Source organism: Rhopalosiphum maidis, chromosome 3 (genome assembly GCF_003676215.2).
Source record: "Rhopalosiphum maidis isolate BTI-1 chromosome 3, ASM367621v3, whole genome shotgun sequence".
Taxonomy (NCBI): domain Eukaryota; kingdom Metazoa; phylum Arthropoda; class Insecta; order Hemiptera; family Aphididae; genus Rhopalosiphum; species Rhopalosiphum maidis.
In genome coordinates, this window is record NC_040879.1 from 35,593,851 (window position 1) to 35,614,885 (window position 21,035).

At 25.8% G+C, this 21,035-nt stretch overlaps 3 protein-coding genes across 3 annotated transcripts; 1 reads left to right on the top strand and 2 right to left on the bottom strand.

Moving 5' to 3' along the window:
- Nucleotides 1-6,924: 6,924 nt before the first annotated feature.
- LOC113556252 lies at nt 6,925-11,686 on the bottom strand. Its single transcript, XM_026961087.1, has 2 exons — nt 11,529-11,686; nt 6,925-8,016 (listed from the first exon to the last, which is right to left on the bottom strand). The coding sequence occupies exons 1-2, from the start codon at nt 11,586-11,588 to the stop codon at nt 7,246-7,248; spliced, it is 831 nt and encodes a 276-aa protein (XP_026816888.1). The 5' UTR covers nt 11,589-11,686; the 3' UTR covers nt 6,925-7,245.
- Nucleotides 11,687-16,731: 5,045 nt separating this feature from the next.
- Nucleotides 16,732-18,625, bottom strand: LOC113556715 (protoporphyrinogen oxidase). Its single transcript, XM_026961831.1, has one exon. The coding sequence runs from the start codon at nt 18,379-18,381 to the stop codon at nt 16,918-16,920; it is 1,464 nt and encodes a 487-aa protein (XP_026817632.1). The 5' UTR covers nt 18,382-18,625; the 3' UTR covers nt 16,732-16,917.
- A 195-nt stretch (nt 18,626-18,820) lies between these two features.
- On the top strand, nt 18,821-20,278 carry LOC113558411 (putative riboflavin kinase). The gene is made up of 5 exons (XM_026963858.1): nt 18,821-18,963; nt 19,223-19,330; nt 19,619-19,770; nt 19,944-20,046; nt 20,116-20,278. The coding sequence occupies exons 2-5, from the start codon at nt 19,225-19,227 to the stop codon at nt 20,205-20,207; spliced, it is 453 nt and encodes a 150-aa protein (XP_026819659.1). The 5' UTR covers nt 18,821-18,963; nt 19,223-19,224; the 3' UTR covers nt 20,208-20,278.
- Nucleotides 20,279-21,035: the final 757 nt, after the last annotated feature.

Consider the following 21,035-nt stretch of genomic DNA (forward strand, 5'->3'; position numbering starts at 1 on the left):
TTATTGTTATGTATTATTATAGCTATAAATATTTTACATACATTTTTATGTCTTATTGATAAATATAAAATTAGTTAGTTTAATAATTTTTAGCTTTTTTTTACTATTGTTAATATTGTTTAAGAATAAAAGGCTGGCAGCAAATTTGGTAACAGAGATAAATAGCTGTGTTATGTGGTCCAACAATTAAATTTTCATTTACTGTTAAATTTTTTTTAGTTTAACCATCATTGATATTAATATTATTATTAGGATTAAATACAGCAATAATATTTAGAAAGATCCAAAATACCTTGGTAATTCTCATTAAACTTATCATCATATTATATGTAAACATTTAAAGTTTTAAGGTATTAAAACAATTAACCAAAATATTATTATTTTTTATTAATTATATTTATAAATTTAATATTTAATATTGTTGATTCTTGAAGCAAATATCAAACCATTAATTCATAGTGTGATATAAAATTAATTTGTGAGAAAAACAGTAATATTTGTTGCTTATTCTCTACATAATATAATACATAATTATACACCAAATTATTATTGATATATTATTAAAACAATGAAATATTTTTTTCGCATATTTATATTATATAACATTTTTGTGTATTTTATTACTAAAATAATACATATAGTATAATATTTAATGTTTACATTAGACTGCATAATGAAAGTGCACTTGCGTATCATCGTTATAACTATTACCTTAGAAAAGTGCAATACTTGTTTTATATTTTTGTCATAGCTCAAAATATTACCACATTGTGCTTAATGTGTATTATTATTAAAATTAATTCTTAGTTCAATAATTATTGAGATTTGGGTTATTGGTGTGAGCGATTGTTATAACACAGTTATGATATGGTTTAAAACATTGTTATTTTGTATAAATAATATTTAGTTAGATTTGATAATTGTTAGTGTAATTTTTCTTTATAATAAAAGTGATAATAAATTAGACTAAATTTAATTTTTTTTATTGTTGAACCTATTAATTAATTTCCATTAAATTAATTATTGATTTTTACAAACTTTTCTCTTAAATTATTTCATCTACAATATATGTATTATTAAAAATGTTGATTATATTTTATGAAAACTGATTATTATAATTTTTAAGAATAAACATTTAATATGCATCAAATTCTTTATAAAATATATTCATGAACATATCTTCATTTACATGAAATTAATGTCTATTAGTTAAAAAAAAAAAAGTCATTTCAATAATATGTATTACTACTTCTTCGTTATTTGTACTGTTATTTAATTTTGTTTTTAATATTAGTATATATTAAGTGCAGTGTACATTTTACCCCCTAATTTCAAAATATTAGTGTAAAAATAAAGTTAATAAGCTTAAAATATTTCCCCATGTATTATTGATATTAAATACTAGGTACCTAGTAGTTGTTGTACCTTACACTCAACATGCTTTGTTGTACTGTTATACGTTAAAGTCTTTTAATATTTTTGTTAGTATTTATTTTTAAATTATTATATATATATATTTCACTTATAAAAACTTAAAATAATATCATATTTAAAAATATTTATTCATGTCTTAAGTGGTAATGCAACTTATTAAAAATCTGAGTATACTTAAATGCGTATCAATTACATTTTACAAAAACAACTTATAGTTTCAAAAGTAGGTATTTATTAGTTCTGTTAGAAAAATAAAGTTATTGATACTTGTGGTGAATGTAGACTAAAACTTATAATATTAAAATTCTGGTACAAGTCCTGAATGTATAACTATTATGTACACAATTTTTCTTCTACTGGTATTTAAAAGTTATAATTTCACAAATAATTTCATAAAATGAGTTGATTGCATTAAAGTTTAAATAAATAGTATTTAGTCTTATTTGCATTGTTGTTGTATACCTATTGTTTACAAATGTAATTTAATATTATATTAAGTATACATATACTTACTTATATCAAGAGAATATTTAATTTCACACATTATTATATAATTTTCATCATCAATGTTAGGGCACTGATATGTTTGATTGTATTTTTGAATAAGTATTTATTATAATATAAATATTATTATAATCTTTTTATCTAAATACACCTGTAAAATATTATTTAAAACAATTATTATTAGATGTGTAATATTATAATATTATATTATTATGAAACTTTCATTTGTAAACTATATACTAATATCTATTATCTATTTATCTTTGAGTGTGTAATAACTTCAATATCTTATATTCATTATCTACCTAAACTATGCAGTATGCATGTAATCTAAAATTAATTACATTATTTTATTGTGTTATAAATTTTAATTTGTTGGTTTTTTTATAAAAAAATTACACAATTAATAAATTAACATATTTCCATGAACCCATATAGTATGCATGAATAAAAATGTAGGTAATATTTCATCATTATTATAATTATAAAGCAATCTGTTTATATAGCATTTATATATTTTTCTTTAGCTTGTGCTATTGTTTAAAAATTGAAGTGTATAATACGTTTTTGCCGTTTTTGAGACGGGCCTACGGGAGGCAGATTTGGGTGGCATAAAAATGTTACCTATTCATAATCAATAGGTACCTTAAGAGTATAAATATTTCCTCTCTTCTTCCAGTGACAACTAATTATTGCAACTAAACCTTGGTATATCATTATTCATTATCATAATTAATGTGATCAAGTTAAATTGAAAGTTTTATTGAGCAGAGCGTTGAATGTATTGGTTTGAGAATGATGTACCTATTTTTTTTTCTGTTTTTTGTACACCTTAGTAAAAATGCTTCAACTTCGAGGATAGTTTTTAGTAGCAATTTAGATCTAGACATTTAATTGTTATTTTCAAAAATCATAAAAAAAAAGGGGGTGAAAGTATATTAGGTTCAGCTGTACAATGGGCAGTGCAGCTCGTGCATATGTGCGATGGTGCGGTCGCACTCCCTACAGAAATGAAAAATGTATAGTACAAATATATTTACTAAATAAATAGGTACATATTTTAGTATATACTATATAGTATATTATACATTAACAAATTAACAATTAAATATATTTTTAATTATTATTAAAATTATTTTCATAGTTTATTATAATATCGTTACGAACTCACGATGTTATTATACGCCATACAGGTATATGGATAGCTATATATACGCCTATGCAACGCCGCAGCTTGTGCGACATTGTGAATCGCACATAAAAATACCGGTTTCCCTTATAAACTGTAGATTTAATAATATTATACGAGGAATAATATCATTGCGGCGGCTGTAGAAGCTTATGATGTGCGGCGAATTCTGTCACTCAAATCGGACGGCAACGATAACGACGGGTTTAATTTTGTATTATTATTTTATCATTTTAATTTTTTGTACGATGTATTAGTTCTTTAATTTTTTCATCGCACTCCTATGCTAAACTACTACGAGCCGCCACTGACAATAGGTATTAAATGACATATAAAATTAATTTAGTAGATCATCATATATTTTATAAGGTTGTGCGTCAATGTAGGTAATATGATCTCACTAAAATCTAGACTTGATGTATTCTTTGTGACTTGTGTATAAACCATAGAATGGATAATATGGAAATATTGACTATTATCAGCCTATAAAAGAACAAATAGTGTAATTGAGGAATGAGGATAATGCATTAAAATCTGAAACAAATAATACAATATAGGCAATTTAACAAATAAAGGATAATTAAAACCAATTGACGTTTCTTATATTTTTAACATAAATAAAATAGGCAGGAATAAAAAAAAATTGTATAAACTTCGAGCATTTTTTTATTAATTTCTAATAACTGAAACATTTATAAAAAAATTTAAAAATACAATTTAGGAGAAAATGAGCAGCTAAGGTGATTTTATAAAAAAAAAAAAATTAAAAACAAATATATCTTTTGAAGGGACAGAAGAGTCTGCCTAAACTTTGTATGATAATAATGAAATAAATGTATTTAATTATGTAAAATGGACTGATTTAGAAAAAAAACTAGAAACTGAATTGAAAAAATTCACAAATCGATTAAATATTCGAAAGTTATTACTAAATAAAAACGTACAAACAATAAATCGCGAGGTAGAATTCTTGTGTAAAAGACTAAATTCTTTAATGCCTACTCCTATCATTAATCATTATTGAAACTTACAATAATTATGAAAGGCCTAAAATCAAATATCATATTAAACACACCTATATTTTGTGGAAGAGGAGGAGGGCAGATAATCCAGGTTTCAACCATTGCGAGGAGCCTTTGGACACGGCAGAGCATACTTTGCTTATTTGCCCGTTCTGAACGGATGCTAGGCGGGAGATGGAGCAAGCCATCGGTCGACAGTTACGGGTTGAGGATGTTACAGATATCATTATAGGGCCGGAGCGAGAGTTTCTCCTGGACGATATGACAAGTAGGCGACGGCGGAAAGATTGAGGCTGGTGTTTGGCAGGATGGTGGAGACGATACTTGGGCAGAAAGAGGCTGCAGAGCGTGCCAGGCAAACAAGAGAAGGACGTAGTGCCGGGTTAAGGGGGGGCAAAGGGGGCAGTTGCCCCCGGCGGCAATTTTTTAACGGCCATGATGAAGGTTTTTAAGATTTCTAATATATTCTAATTTTTAGGAAGAATTATTATTAATCATTGAAAAATGTGGGAACAAAATAATAATAATTGTAATATAATATAATATTATATTACGACTTACGAGTGTATTGTCAATCAATAAGTTATCACGTCGAGACCGTACTATTAGAAAGCTCGGATGACCGACTCATTTCTATTTTCGTCCTTATTATCGTATTATTTTTTATTTTAATTTGTACACGATATGTTTACAACAGTACACACTAATACATTGACACATAATCAACACATTAATGTGTTTGTATTTGTATACTTGTATTATACATTTATAACCAACAGATTATTATATTTAGTATTAATAGTTTCGAATGATTTATTTATACACTACCAAGCAGTTGTTTTTAATTTGTATTATACTATTTATTATTTTATTATTCGTCTCTCGATTCTCGTCGACACTAGTCGTAATCAGTCATAATATTACTGAAAAAAAGTGCAACATTTTTGTTAAAAGCGTTAATTTTTTTATAAATATGAGTGGAAAACGAACAAAATCAAGTGGCGCTGAATATCGCAAAAGAGCTGAGGAAAAAAAGAAAAAAGAAAAAGAAACCATTTCTCAAACTCTTAACATTCAAACTTTCTTCAAAAAGGTAAAAAAATAACGTACATAATAATTAATTTATAATTAAAACAAAATAACAAATTTATACATAATAGTACATTAGTACCTACTCCGTACTCGTAAATAATAAAAAATAATTAAATATATTGTATTGTATTTTATATTATTTAATAAACAAAAATGAAAATACTAATTATAAAGTCGCAATTAATATTTATAAAAGGTTTTTTAAAACCAGTTTTAAATAACCTAATTTATGTTTAAATTATCTAATGAAAATATGTCATCATTGGCTCTAATGTCTATTGAAAATAATTTGCTACAATGTATGGATTGGAATAGTTTTATTAAAGAATTTGCTTCACAAAAAGCTAGAAAAGAGTTTTGAATTTCAATTTGTATTTAAATGTTTATACTTAGTACTAATAGTTATATATTATATTAAAACTACCAATGTTATTATTTGTTTATAAATGTATATCAATTAATAAATTAAACTATTTTAACACTATTTTTATTCAAATATTTTTTTTTATGATGAATATAACGGTATAAGGTATGTAAAGGGCGGCATTTTAAAATCTGCCCCCAGGCGGCATATTCGTTAACCCGGCACTGGAAGGACGGGTAGATTAATTATGGTTTATTCTGTGGGCCGAAGTCCAGCTTTCCAGGGAGGTTAGAGGCCCCCATCTATGTATACATTTATTAATTGTTGGTGAATAAACGATACGGGACCTGGTGGCAGTATTGTGGTAAACAGTTCCCACCCGTTCCTTATTTTTTTTGAAAAAATAAAAATAAAAGATATACCTACATTATATGGATAATAATACACTTAAGCAACTAAAAGAAAATATGAAATGATAGAATTTGTGGTAGGTAATATACTAATATAATATATACTATATAATATCTATTTGTGCGTAAAATATGAGTCAGTATATTATGGGACATGCTGGTGTGTATTCCGATATTCGTGCCATTTATTTTATAAAATGTATATTTTTCTTGCCAAAATAAAACGAAAGTACCTACCGATATATCTTTAAAAATTTCATATTGAATATTTTATATTTATATATTTTTTTTACTTTTAAACAGATACCCTAGTGGCCTAGTTTATAGCCTTATAGGGTAAGTACTATTGTCTATTATCAGAGCCGTTGATACAACTATAATGACGACTATAGTAATCGGCTGTTGTGTCTATACAACCGTGATTTGTATAGTGTTTGTATAGTATATACATAATTATTGCAACCATGTGACAAGAATTATAATGAATAGACTTAATATAAATTATAAATCCAAACAAGTCAAAACAAGAAATTTCAGTTACAATAATAATTCTCTTTTAAGTAACTTATTTTCTGATTACTAATGTTATTGTTTTATTTTATAAAAGCATGATTTGGTACATAAGGTTGGTTTTTGTCTCGTAAAACTTAATTAGTTAATGAAATATAATAAGTAGACGATATAACATTATGGCCAGGTGATGATTTAAAAATGGTCTGAAGACATTATTTTGGCACTAATAATTTAAAAACTGTAGTATAACGCCCTGGATGTGCGTTTAATATTACATAATAGATATATCTGTTAATATGAATTATGAGGTAGGTACCTATTTAACTGTATATAATAATATGTACTCTCTCTTGCTCCCCACGATCGTAAAAATCATTAAATAAATAATTAAATAAATATATGTAAAATAGCTTATGTTATATTTTTTTTTTATAAAGCATATAACAATAATAGTAGTAATAATACTAATAATAATTATAATTTCATATTATTAACATAACAATAAAGTACAAACGGTAATGACTTACTGCAGTGTGTGTATACGATGATATATACGTATATGTCACACTGTATTATAAATTTAAAATTATATATACCTATATATATATGTGTGTGTGTAAGTAAGCATATACCGTTTGTAAACGTACCTATATAATAATTGCATGCGTGTGAATGATGTATTATATAATATAATTGTATTATAATATCATTTTATTATTACGCGAAACTGCGTTTACGTCTCAGCTGCCTGCCGCCCTGCATGACTCCGTTCATAGACTTCATCATGGACATTATGTTGGTGAAATACTTATTCATTTTATCGTTGAGGTTCCTCTCGCTAAACAGTCTCCTAATCCCGTCCCAGTACGTCCTGACGAACAACGTGGCCCTGGGTTTGTTTACGGCCGTGATGACCAGCCCACCGGTCTTGTTGATGATGTCGGGCATCAAGTTGGACGTCAACAGCGAGTACGTCAACGAAACGAGGTCAGCGAGCCCGGCGCTCATCTTCTCCTCGCCGGACTTAGACAGCAGCACGTGCGTCGTGGTGGCCAGCATGTTGATCATGTCCGAGCCATCGGGGGACGTGAAGATTTTGTTGAAGTTCTGGCCGAACGTGCCGATCACTCGGGGCGCTTCCGGGCCATTTATAAGCTCCTGCCACTGGCGTTGGACATCGCTGTACCCGGTTCTAGCCAAATCCGTGGCCATCGCGCTATTGAACGTGTTGATAAAGGTCTCCTTCACTTTGCCGTCCGGGATGAACGCCTGAGCACTACTCGGCAGATTAGTCTCCATCTCTTCCACCCGCTTGCTGGGTATGTACTGAAATTCGACCTCTTGGGGCACTTGCTGCGGGTGGTCGGCTCCTTCTTGGACGTCCTGTTCCTCCTCCTCCGCTAATGAATACTCCTCTTCGGGCATCTCGTTAACAGTATTCTCGTTGTTTTCGTACTCTTCATTGTATTCTTCGTAATCGTTTGCTGCCTATAAATCATAAGCAATTGATTAAACTGATCAAGTGCATGAGGCGTCATGTGCGGTTCATAAGCGAAATTTGAGGGGCCTTGGGGGGGCTATCCCCCTCCCAAAAAAAAAGACTAAGAAAAGTGTCTATTGTATACATATTAAATAGTACATATTATATATTTATTGCGATTTATCTTATTATTATAAAAGTACATACCTATTTAAGTATTAATATATAACATTAAACATATTAATGTTCTTAATTAAGTATTTAGTCTATACCGACTCTGCAAAATAGTTCAAAGTATAAATAATAGATGATAGCTTAAATTAATATAAATATTTTAAAGTATATTAAAGTACACAAAAGAAATATTTAAAAATAAAAAATAACTAAAATTATTATTCTTCGTTAAAATATTCAATTCCATGAGAAACTAGAATTAAAATTTAAAAAAAATATATACTAATATATTTTTAAGACTTAGATTTCAGTACAAACTTCTTATAACTCATAAGTTTTGAAGAACCTTATGTTACATTTTAAAGTCTTAACTATAAAAATTGAACATGTATTATACATATTACATTTTGAACTACAAAGTAGTTTGCAAAATTTCATAATTTTGCCAAATTTTAATAAAGTTTAAACTTTAAAAACTAATAAAAAATTGTACCTACATGAATTTTTAATATTTTAAAATTCTAATATGAACAACTTCTGTAGGATATTGTTTTAAATATTCAACTTGTTATTTGAACTTATACATTTTTACAAACTTTTTAAAATAAAACATAAATTTCTATATCAGTAAAAAATTAAAAATCTATTTAAAATAAAATGTTTTAATTTCCACAAATATATTGGTCTAGGATAATAATTAAAAGTTAAAATTATTGATTTAAAAATTAGACCAAAATAAAAATTAATTCCCATTTAAGTAATTTTAAAAGCCTTATAACAGTGTAATCACATTAATCACATTCAATTACATAATATAATGTCATACAATAAAATAATACTCCTCATATATGAACTTGTTTTTTCAAGGCTTCTTATTTGAAGAGTTTTAGCATTTGCCCACTTCAGACTTAGGTGCGTTTCTAAACCCATTTGATAAGATGGACGAAAACTTATGGGTATAGTCACGATCTTTGTATGCTATAATTTGAAACTGCATATTACAAAATATAATATTTATTTTTATAAACCAATATGTTTTGAGAACGGCGTACTCACATGAGTTGTCCCTGTCTTACTAATGTATAACATTGAAAATTTTTGGTTCAGAATAATTCAATAGTCAATTTTACTCTGTTATTTTTAATATGGGTGCGATGTTCTCAAGAAATTATAGATAAACAATTTTAATCGCATAATAGAAACAATAAGTCGTAGTATAATATAACCATATAGGCTCTTAAATTTATTAAAATGTAACCATTATTATTAGTACTTAATTAGTATCAATATACATTAATTGATCTTCATATACAATTTTATTAATATTAATGTAATCAGAAATTGTTTAATACAGAAAAATTAACAAAAAAAAGCTATAAGGAATGGAAAACGCCAACTGCACGTTTCACCGCCATTGAAAATGTCAAAGATACCTGTTATACCAATCTACTAAATCGTATCACTAAGATCCAAATACTTATATATTTAACACAGTAAAATATACTATACAGATTTTATAATCAATAGTTGTACGTTGTACCGATCATACTATCATAGGTAGGTATTATAATTTACAACCATCGATTTTTATTTCAAAGCTAACTACAGAAATGTAGTAATCTAACGTTATTTTTGTTTAACAAAAACATAGCAATAGGTATGACAATTTAATAAAAAATACTACAGCCAAAAAATTGCAATTATCAATAGTATTTTAAATTATAATTAACATTAATTTTTTACTAAAATCTTTGTTAGAATAAAGACCTAATATTTAATACCTATACATTTTAAAGTGATAAATAAAACAAAAAAATCACCTGTATTTATTTTTCAGTATCATAATTAATTTATTACTTAAAGATATCTTTTATATTTATACTATACTTTTATAGTATTATTGTTATATATAATTAGTATTCGAAAGTACTTAGGTTCATTAAACGATAATATTAATTATAACTATTTATTTTTAAATTAAATTACCTACCTAACCTTACTAACACCTTGACATTAACTTTGAATTTCTAAGCAGTGTAATTTGATTAAATATATCTAGGTCAATGTCAGTATAAATATAAACGTGCCGTCACCGTGAATATCTTACTATCTAATGTCTGAACTTGTCAATGCTAACAGTCATCCAGTGGCTAGTGAATGTTGACAATTAACATACACATCCTAAATTAGTACATTTTGTCAAATTAAAAAAATTGGACATTTAGGTACTAGTGAATGTTGAATTTAATATGATGATTTTGACCAATGTGTATAGACATACACAATTACACAATACGGTTGTGGTTTATGTTTACATTCATATGTGACCATACAAAGTAAGCTATAGATAATATATGATATATACTACAATAATTTTTATTTAATAATTGAATAATTATTATTAGAATAATAACTGCAGGATATATTTTTATTGTTAATTTAAATTATAACTATTTTATTTTACAAAAATTATTTTAAAAAAAATGGAAAATATAGCGTAATATATAAACAGCTATATAATTGTAACTTACACTTATAGAAATCAGTTGTATTATCTATCTAATTGCATTTAGTTTTGTTATTGCATATTTGCATCGCGTACCTACACCCTTACCTATCACAAGTTGAATTATATTATTAATTTATCATTATGACTTTTTCGTTATTCCGATATCCTGAATATTGAACAATATCAGCATTATACCAAAATTCACAAATACCGTTACGTAAATATCAACATTTGTTAATCACTGATTAACTGTGATTAGCTCACAAATAGTACATATTTAATCAATAATTTGTCAACATTAATTTTGGCGATGTGATAGTGGTGATGGATGTCAAAATTCCCCAATTGCGGACATTCGCAATAACCAGGCACGGATCTAGAAATCAGAAATTGCGATGAGGAAAGGGCTACATTTTTTCCGAAATAATACTAATAACTAATACCTACCTGGCTACCTTTATTTTAATAAGTTATGATAGATTATATGTAACATAACAAATAAGATTCGATAACAATATTAACAATTTTCTTTATGTACATTTTAAATTTATGGATTTTACAAATTTCCAAAGTGGATCTATGCCTAGCAGTAACATATTGATATACCTACCTATACAGTAATCACTAGTCAGTAGATATACATAGTATATTAATATTATATATCCTGCACACCTGTACAATAAGATCCAATAGGTACCTATTATTATTTTTTTTAATGGTCCATATAGTTTAGAAACGATTAAAATATGATATGTATAATATGCAATATACCAATTTTTATGTATAATGTTTAAGTTCATATCTTCATATAAACAATGACAACGTATTAATATTTACCTTAATGGCAACTATAGCAGAAAAAAATAAACACATAAAAAGTGATGTGTTCAATTTCATCTTGTCAAGTCCGGTGTACCTAAATTTGTTATAAATATTTTTACTCACTAATATAAAAACTCTTGATACAATATTTTCGTTTCATCAACAACACATACTTTTATATGGTATCGCATATATGAAGATAATTGCATAGAAATAAACGTTCCAAAAAATATGTGCATGCTCTTATTTTTACATAAAACGTTCATTGTTTTTTTTCTAGTATATTTGAATAATAGTATTCATATTGACATACTCAATGCATAACCTCATTACTATAGGCATTTGTTATACACCAATAATTACCAATGTTTTTTTAAGAGAAAATACTGAATGCCACCTGTTAACGACAATTATACAAATAACTAAATGAATTTATACTCTAGAAAAGTATATTTTTAAAAACTGTACATCACTTTTTGTCTGTAATTACATACTAATAAATACAATGTGAGTAGATAATGATTAAACAAATATCATATTATACATATTCAGATGTTCATTATTGATAGTTATATGAATTATAATTCTACTAATTCTAACAAAAATTGAGGAACCTATAATTATTATATTTAAATGTTGTTTCTCCTTTAAATGATAAACACTTTTAAGACAAAATATTAAAACAATCTATGTAGGTACATTTTTTATAGGTATATTAATATTTATAATACAATAATACATGGTAAATATATATTTAAAATTAAAATTTATTTTAACTACATTACAAAAATAATACCTAAATGATATTAAAAATAAAAATTAATTAAAAGATTTAATCAAATATATTTCATTAATGATAACAATAATGTAAAATAAAAATCATTATATTTATCCAAGGACCAAGATACAACTTCAACAACAAAAGCATTAATTCTTAATTCCTTTGTATAATATATATTTTATAACTTACATGCTATTTAAATTTGAATGTATTTTGTTTACATGTTTTTTATTTTTGTATTTTAGATTTTTTAAATTAGATTAAATTTTTTTATCATTATTGAATTAGTTTTAAAAATTGATTAATTCTATAATTATTCCAATATTATAATAAATTATTATATATATACCTGTATAAATTATAATAATTTATTATACAGTTAAATTGGTACTTACCTCTGCTGTAGACTTTTTAAACGTCATATTATGTTAATAATTTGTTTAAAAATGCATAATTACTTATTCAAATGATTTTAATACCAATAAACTGAAATACCAAAAAGTACCTACAATATAACATATTTATACTACTATTATTCTGGATTCTGAGTTAAACAGTTTAAATAAAGATCTGTTATTAATTGCACATTTAGATAAATAATAATATTAACAAGTATAAACGTTCCAAGTATGACTCGGAAGCGTGCTCAGCTTTTTAAATGAGGTGGGAGATATGCATTTTTTGCTATTTTCACGCCATATTGGAACAAACAAATATATATTCTTGCATTTACCCGCAAGAATTATTAATAATATATCATTATTTGACAGTTGTATGTAATCTTAAATTGTACAATAAACTTTATTTTTTATTTTTTGTCATAATAATTATAAAGTACCTATTACACAATTAATTAAAAATAATTATTGTTTCAAAAATATAACGTTACCTAGTCATATTTTTATATAGTTATGTATAGATAAGATACCAATGGTAGGAAGGTGGAAATATTAAGCTGGTTAATTTTACTATGATAGGTCGATAGATAAATAGATATTAGATTCCGACTAACTTCATAGTATTACTGCAGTAGTGCAGTTTGAATATTGACGTGGATTTGACTTATCTCTCATTTCTCAAAAAATATCAAAAATTACATAAATCTTAAATTGTTGACAAATTTAATCTTTGTTATGGTCGATAAAGGTATTAAATAATATAGGTATACACATTATTGATAGTTATATGGTATTGCGATGTGCTGTTTTTCAGCCATATCAAAAAACTGTGAAAATATAATTTAGGCAAGTAGAATTAAATAATACACTCACAAATAAAAAACGATTTAAAATTCAAAATATGTACTAATAAAGAAATTGACAAAGTTTTTCTTTAATTAATTACTTGCACCTATATGAAATAATAAATTATGCCAATATTAACACTATAGAGTACTTACCTATGTTAGTTAAAAAAATAACAAATAATAATTCTAAAAATATGACTGGAACAGAAAAACAAAAACTTCTCATCATTGAAAAAAGAAAAAACTAAAGTGTTGCAGATGAGCCTCATATAGGAATAAATTTCTTGGGTACCTATTTACTTGAAACAAATAATGAGTTTAATAAAAAGGCATGGATGACAAAATTAAACAATTTTGAATAGTGGTTACTCGATATTAATATAATTGTTGATAATTGCAGTACTTACTGCTTACCTCCGTACTTTATTAGGTATTTTGACGTTTCCTCTCTGTGAATCCTCCCCGTTGATTTTAGTGGTTCTGGACGTCCCCCCCCCCCGGGACTGAGACAGTTCTCCCCTGAATCAATATATATTTTTTTGCATATAATAATAGGTCGGAAAATAGGTTCTAAGGTTTTACCTAAAATATACGAACGAGATGTCCGGGCATTTATTGTCATCGTTTGCGTTGTGTATTTATTATATATTTTTAATTTTTAATGGGTAATTATTGATAAACCCAACACAAATTACTTATTTAAACTAAACATATTGCTTTTAGGTCTCTAATATTTTAAATATTTATATGAGTGAATTTTATATTGGCAATAGTGTTACTATGGCGAATTATTGATTTATAGTTATATATTAATTTAAAATACCTAATTGATATGATAAAATAAACATAAATAATTAATTTGTACATTTATTGATTTGCATTGTATATTATTGTTTTATATTTTTGCTTTTAATTGTTTGTCCAGGGAAAATTGTTCCGTTTGGGGGAAACGTCCAATGAATCGGAGTGAAAATGCACGGGGGGAACATCCTAGGACCTAGATTTTCTTTATTACCTGTCAAGCTAAAATCTATTAGGTAGGTTTGTAGGTTAGGTAACCTTTATAGCATAAGTGCAATTAGAGTGGGGCTTGGGGAGGGCTATTCCCCCCTAAAATGGTTTGAATATATCCCCTTCAATTTTATATAACTCAGGGAGCATATATAAACAAGTACATACATACAAATTATCAAATTATAATAGCCCCCCCCTCCAAAAAAAAAAAAAAAATTTAAGACTCAAATTGCGCCTATGCTTTATAGATTTTCGACTGAGACCGAGTACAAGTAAGCTATATAACCAATAGACCAGGATCTAAAGTGTATTAAATAAATCTTATCCTAAACAAATTTATTTCGAATATTGTTACATAAAATAATAATTAATTTATGGGATTGAAACTTTTATGTATTATAAAAGTATAGATACATAATCAAATCTTTATTTCATAAATTATTGTTCTTAACTTTTTAGTCATCACCAACTTATGGTAGAACACTAGATTTATACTTGTTGTATAAATTGGAAGTAAATATGCAATGTCGTATAAAATTGAACTTCAAATGCTCAAACGATTTTTGATATTTTGTTGTAAATAAAAAAATAAACAATTTCCTGTAGATGCTTGAAATTTTCATCAAATGATCACATACATGACCAAATATTTCGATTGTATTTGAATTATTTATAGTTGTTTAAACTATTTGAGTATCTTTTATTATTTCATAATCCATAAATGTTAATAAAAATGATTACGCTCGATCATAGACACCAGACACTTGCTTTACATTGATACTCACTTGCATTTTTTTCCACGATTATTTTGAAAAACAATTACAGGAATTTTAAATGTTGTCCTTTTAAGAGTACTTACTGACTTATCTAGTTTGATAAAAATTATCAGAAATCTAGAAACTTCCACCAAAGTTAAAGAACAAAGTATTTTTTTTTATACACAAAAATACAAATAACACATCATCCGCTCAGAATTTGATATGTTTGATGTATGTACGATTTACCTACTTCTAATTATCGAATTTCCATATAATACAAAATGTAGTTACTAATTTAACTATTTTAAACGAATTTTTAATTCTTATTATATAAATTTAATAATTCCAATTGTATGAATGTAAAGAACATATTAAAATAACAATATATTGATATGCACATTTAGGAGCTTTATCCTCTCAACCTTTGGAAATTTTATAATTTATAAATTTATTTATTTAATAATAATAATTAATAGTTCATACTATGTCTTAAAATCAATAAATTTAAAATATCTATAAATCAAATTGTTAATGTTGTTATCAAATATTAACTATAATGTTAATTATAATTTATAATCTATTAGGTAAGTACTAAAATTATAACTTTGTTTTTTCTGTAAACAATTTATCAGATAGTTATTTATTATTTATGTACACCGTCAACATAGTTATCTGATTGACTTGAAACTGTTGTGTGACTTAAACAGTTTTATTTTTCAAGAATTAATATAATATATTTCCAATATTTAGGAATAAGTGAACCATCGTTGAATTATAATAACCTTTGCGTAATTGTGATACTAAATATTCTCATCAGGACATTTTTCTTTGAAGCTACTCTGTTTGACAGAGATGTAGGTAACTAGGCCAGTATGCTGGCTATTAACTGTATATGACTAATTCATGAAGTTTGTAAGGGGATTTAGTGGAAAACTTACTGAACATCATCAGTCATTACTCATTACATTAAAGTGTATTATGAATTAATGTTAGTAATAAACGATGGCAGCAGTAAAGTAGTAATGTTTGTACAAATCTTCCACTGCTGTCAGTTAAAAGGAAAATAATAATTTTCATACAAAATCAAAAAATAATTAAATAATTTATTGTCAACATTTTGGTCATTTTGTAATCACTAGTCATCATCTAAGTATTCTGGTTTTGTATAAAGAACGTCAAATTATCAATTTTGTATAATTTTGACAATAGTACAAAAGAATATTTATAAAATCAGAAATATAAAAATATTTAATTGTAATAATTATTTAATATTTTTTTAATTTACTTTTTTTATATTTAATACAAATATATCAGACTTTTGCTTTAAGTCACCATTAAAGTATTTTATCAATATAAATAAATTGATGAACAACAATTTGTTAAAATAATAATTGTATTTATACACAAAATATTCGCTGATGTATATTTTTAAGTAGTTATTGAATTATCTAACCAACAAAACTTGATTAGAAACAAGATTTAATACTGTAAAAATAATAACAACTGTCACAAATAAATGTGTGTAAGATAAAACAAAAAATAGTAATATATGATTTCCGAGAACAAGTTTCTAAAATAATTTAAGAACATATCTTCAATTTGCTATTATCTGCATAATTTTCGCATTGCAGTCATTGATGCAAATATAACATCATTAACACTAATTCCAGCATATGATGAACCAACCAATGTCAACGGTAAACGTCTAACATTAATATATTCTTGAATTTTGTTTACACGTTCATAATGTCCAACTGTATATTGTGGAATACAATCATTTAATATTTGTGTATTATATGTATTTGGTAATGATTGAATATTAAGGACACGTTTGACATGACCTACAGCTATATCAGCAAGTTTTTCTTCAGACAGACATTGAGAGTTTTTGACAAAATGTTCTTTAAATCCATATCCACCCATCATAACTGTAAGATCAACACGACCACTATGTCCATAAATATAGTTATTAAATATTATACCCAACAGAGACAATTTTTCAAGTGGTGAAGAAAGAACTCCAAAACCTTTGTAAGGACCCATCACTTTAGGATCATTGTATGTTAAATTAACTGTTGCTATAGATACCATGGGTATAGATTTTAATAGCTGAGTCAATGTTGAATGTTGAGATTTAACACAAAAGAGTGAAGCTAACTTATGAGCAGGTAATGCACTGATAACATGTGAACATTCTAATTCTTTGCCATTAGAAAACACAATTCTGGCACCTTTTCTGTTTTCGTGAAAATGTAATTGTGTACACTGAGTGTTTAAATTTGTATGAATTCCTTGAGACTCATTATTAATATCTAAAGCATGGATTAAACGTTGTAGGCCTCCATCCAAATAATAAACTGGTGGTGGAGGTTTATCAATATTGGTTCCTTTTGTATCATTTATTTTTTTACGATTCAAAATAGAACTTAATTGCTCTTTTAATAACCCTAATCCAACGTTCCCATGTTTACGTTCTGCTTCATATAAGGCACCAAACATAAACTTAACACTCATTTGCTTAGCGTTCCCACCACATACTCCACACAATAACGGTGAAATCAAGTAATCAGCAAATTCTTGTCCGAATGTACGACAAAAAAAATTATATGCACTTTCATCATTATTTTGAATGTCTGGTAAATTAGCTTTACTATTATTTGATGAAAAACACTCACGTAAAACATAATAAATCCATGGTTTAGTGAATGGTTGATTTACTGTAAACAAAGCTTTCCAGACACTCATGGGTAATTGATGTATCTTTCCATTTGCAAATATATATCTTGCAGAAGCATCAATACCTACATTTCGCACTAGATTCTCAATACCTAAATCTTTTATTAAACTATACGTATTGTTGGCAGATTTTCCACGACCTCTAATCGTCCGCGGTCCAAGCTCATTAATAACATTAGTGTTTTCATCTTTCCATGACTGGATCCAGCCACCTGTTTGATTGCTGGATTCAATAATTTGTATTGATTGGTTTTTGTTAATTCCTCCTTCTCGTTTCAGATAATATGCAGCACTTAGCCCAGCGAGACCACCGCCTAAAATGGCTATGGTCATGATGATTGAAGTAAGAATTTCTCAAATGTAAATATCAATTACAATCAGTACCATCAGGTACCTAGAAATAATATTATGAGTAAACAAAGTACACTACTATTATAATTTTGAGAACTATTATATTGACATTAAAACTTCGAACATCAAAGAATTTAATTAGATTTTAAGAGCTTACATTTTAATCATGATAAATTAGTCATGATTATTGATTTTAATAATGTTATTTAATACTTGATATTTACAATTAATAATTAAAAATTTAGATTTTTTTACATAGATAACATGAGCAATTATTTTACTAACGAGATAACATGATAACGATTATTTATTATCACTTATCAGTTTTTCGTGTATCTCTATAATTTTGTGTATAAATTATTATATGCTTAATTTATTACGATTAGATTATGTTAAAATTATTAATTACATTTTACTAACCTTTCATATAATTTTGATTATCATAAATTTGTTTTTTAATTTTATATTAAACCTATTGCGTGTAATTGTATACTATGCATAATTAACTAGAAAAATGTTTATGTGAACATATCATTTATATATAATATATTATGCAATAAGTAGGTAGGTAATGCAATATTAGATAATTGACTATTGAGTATACTATACTCGGTATATTATCTCGTTATGTATTTTTAATTAACCTAATTCACTTAGATAATGCCTATTTCTAAATTTCTTTAGGTGTAAAATTGATTTTTTCATCATATTTATTATATAGCATAGATTTGTACTAATTTTTATGATATATTTAAGTAATAAGTTATAAACAGTGAAATATATCTAAGACAAAATTAATTGAATTAATAAATTTACCCTCAAGCCATGAGTCATACAGAACCAACAAAAGAAAATGAATTACCATTTTTTGCAAGTGGTATAGTTGTTAAAGGATTTGGGCGAGGATCAAAGGATTTGGGTATTCCTACTGGTTAGTATAATACATTGAAACATAATAGAAAAATTGTTAATATTCAATATTCATTAAAAATTTAAAATATCTTATTTATTTTTTATATCTGCACAAAGGATTTTTTGTAGTCTTATGATGATATAATAATTCTTTAAAAAACAAAAATTTGGTTGCTCACAAAATTATGAAAATTGACTTAAAATTCCAAAATATTTATCAAATGTAATATTATTCATACTTAAATTATAATAAGTTTAAAAATTTAATTTTTTAAGTTTTGATTAGGTTCCTTTTTTTGTTTTATAGCTAATTTTAGTCGTGATGTAATACAAGAGTTACCCAAAAATATAAGCACTGGAGTATATTATGGATGGGCACAAGTTGAAAAATCACCAGTTTACATGATGGTTATGAGTATTGGTTGGAATCCGTTTTATAACAATATAGAAAAGTCCATGGTAAGTTAAAATGTATTTGTTGACTACTTAATATAGTTATCTAGTTTAGTTTCATAAATAAAATAAATACTTGGAAATAAAACTTAACTGTTTTATTGCTAATAACTTGTAAATGTAAACAAAACTTATCTTTTTGAAAGTAGGTCATATTATTGAATTACTTTGTTTTATAGGAAATCCATATTCTTAAACAATTTGATGAAGATTTTTATGGATCAAATTTAAAAGTTAAGGTTGTTGGTTTTATTCGACCAGAATTAAATTTCAATTCCGTTGGTAAGTTTAATTATTAAAATCATACAACACAAATTTATATCATTAAAGTTATATTGTATTTTTTTATAGATGAACTAGTCAATACTATTCATTCCGACATTGAATATGCTAAACAAAATTTAGATGAAAATGAAAAAATGGATGAATACTTTGTTTTATAACTAAAAATTATAAGGAAATTAAAATTAAAATTTATTATTCCATTTTATGAATATAAGTATATGACAAAATATGTTCCTTTGTGTTTTATAAAATTGTACCATCACATTATTTTGTTGATATGTGTAAAAAAAAAAGAATACATAATTATTGTTCAATCTTTTTATTAGTAACAAGATTAAAATTATACAATTTTATTGGTACTCACTCAATAAACTTTATTATAATATTATTTGTTGAAATAAAAATTCACATTTGCTGAGTAAGGATATTAATATTATTTTGTTATTCAAAAAATTATTACTAGTTACTATTTGTTAATGATTAATAGTAACTGTATAGTAAAACTTTGCCCTGAAAAAATAAATAAATATCTCAACTGTAGTGTTCCTCAGTTCACAGACAAGTTTTTATCGATAAACTTTGCTTTGTAAACTAATTTGACTAAGATATAATATATATTAGAATTATATTTAAAACTCTTCTCTAAACTTTTTGTCAAAGTTAATCTAATAGTTTTTGGATTTATAAGCCACAAACATATTTATTTATGTATATAGTTTATAAGAGTATTACAATATACTTGTAAATTTGTATATGTTTTGTCAGAAAAACAAGTTTAGCTTCAATATTTTACTAAACCTAACCACCAGTCATATTTTAAAATGTTTAATACATAAGGAAATTGACATAATGCTGTCACAATATATATATTATTTACATGCTCATTTATCAAGTAGATACAGAGAAAAATGAAATAATTAAATAAAAATTGTACTCATTATTTTCAATCTGATTTTGTAAATTCAAACCATATTAGAATTGAGACA

Excerpts from the sequence above, each read along its gene's own strand:
- LOC113556252 (XM_026961087.1), bottom strand. The coding sequence starts at position 11,588 with ATGAAATTGAACACATCACTTTTTATGTGTTTATTTTTTTCTGCTATA. Across the intron at positions 8,017-11,528 it reads CTGCTATAGTTGCCATTAAG|GCAGCAAACGATTACGAAGA; the intron begins GTAAATATTAAT and ends TATGATTTATAG.
- LOC113556715 (XM_026961831.1), bottom strand. The coding sequence starts at position 18,381 with ATGACCATAGCCATTTTAGGCGGTGGTCTCGCTGGGCTAAGTGCTGCA.
- LOC113558411 (XM_026963858.1), top strand. The coding sequence starts at position 19,225 with ATGAGTCATACAGAACCAACAAAAGAAAATGAATTACCATTTTTTGCA. Across the intron at positions 19,331-19,618 it reads GGATTTGGGTATTCCTACTG|CTAATTTTAGTCGTGATGTA; the intron begins GTTAGTATAATA and ends TTTGTTTTATAG. Across the intron at positions 20,047-20,115 it reads ATTAAATTTCAATTCCGTTG|ATGAACTAGTCAATACTATT; the intron begins GTAAGTTTAATT and ends ATTTTTTTATAG.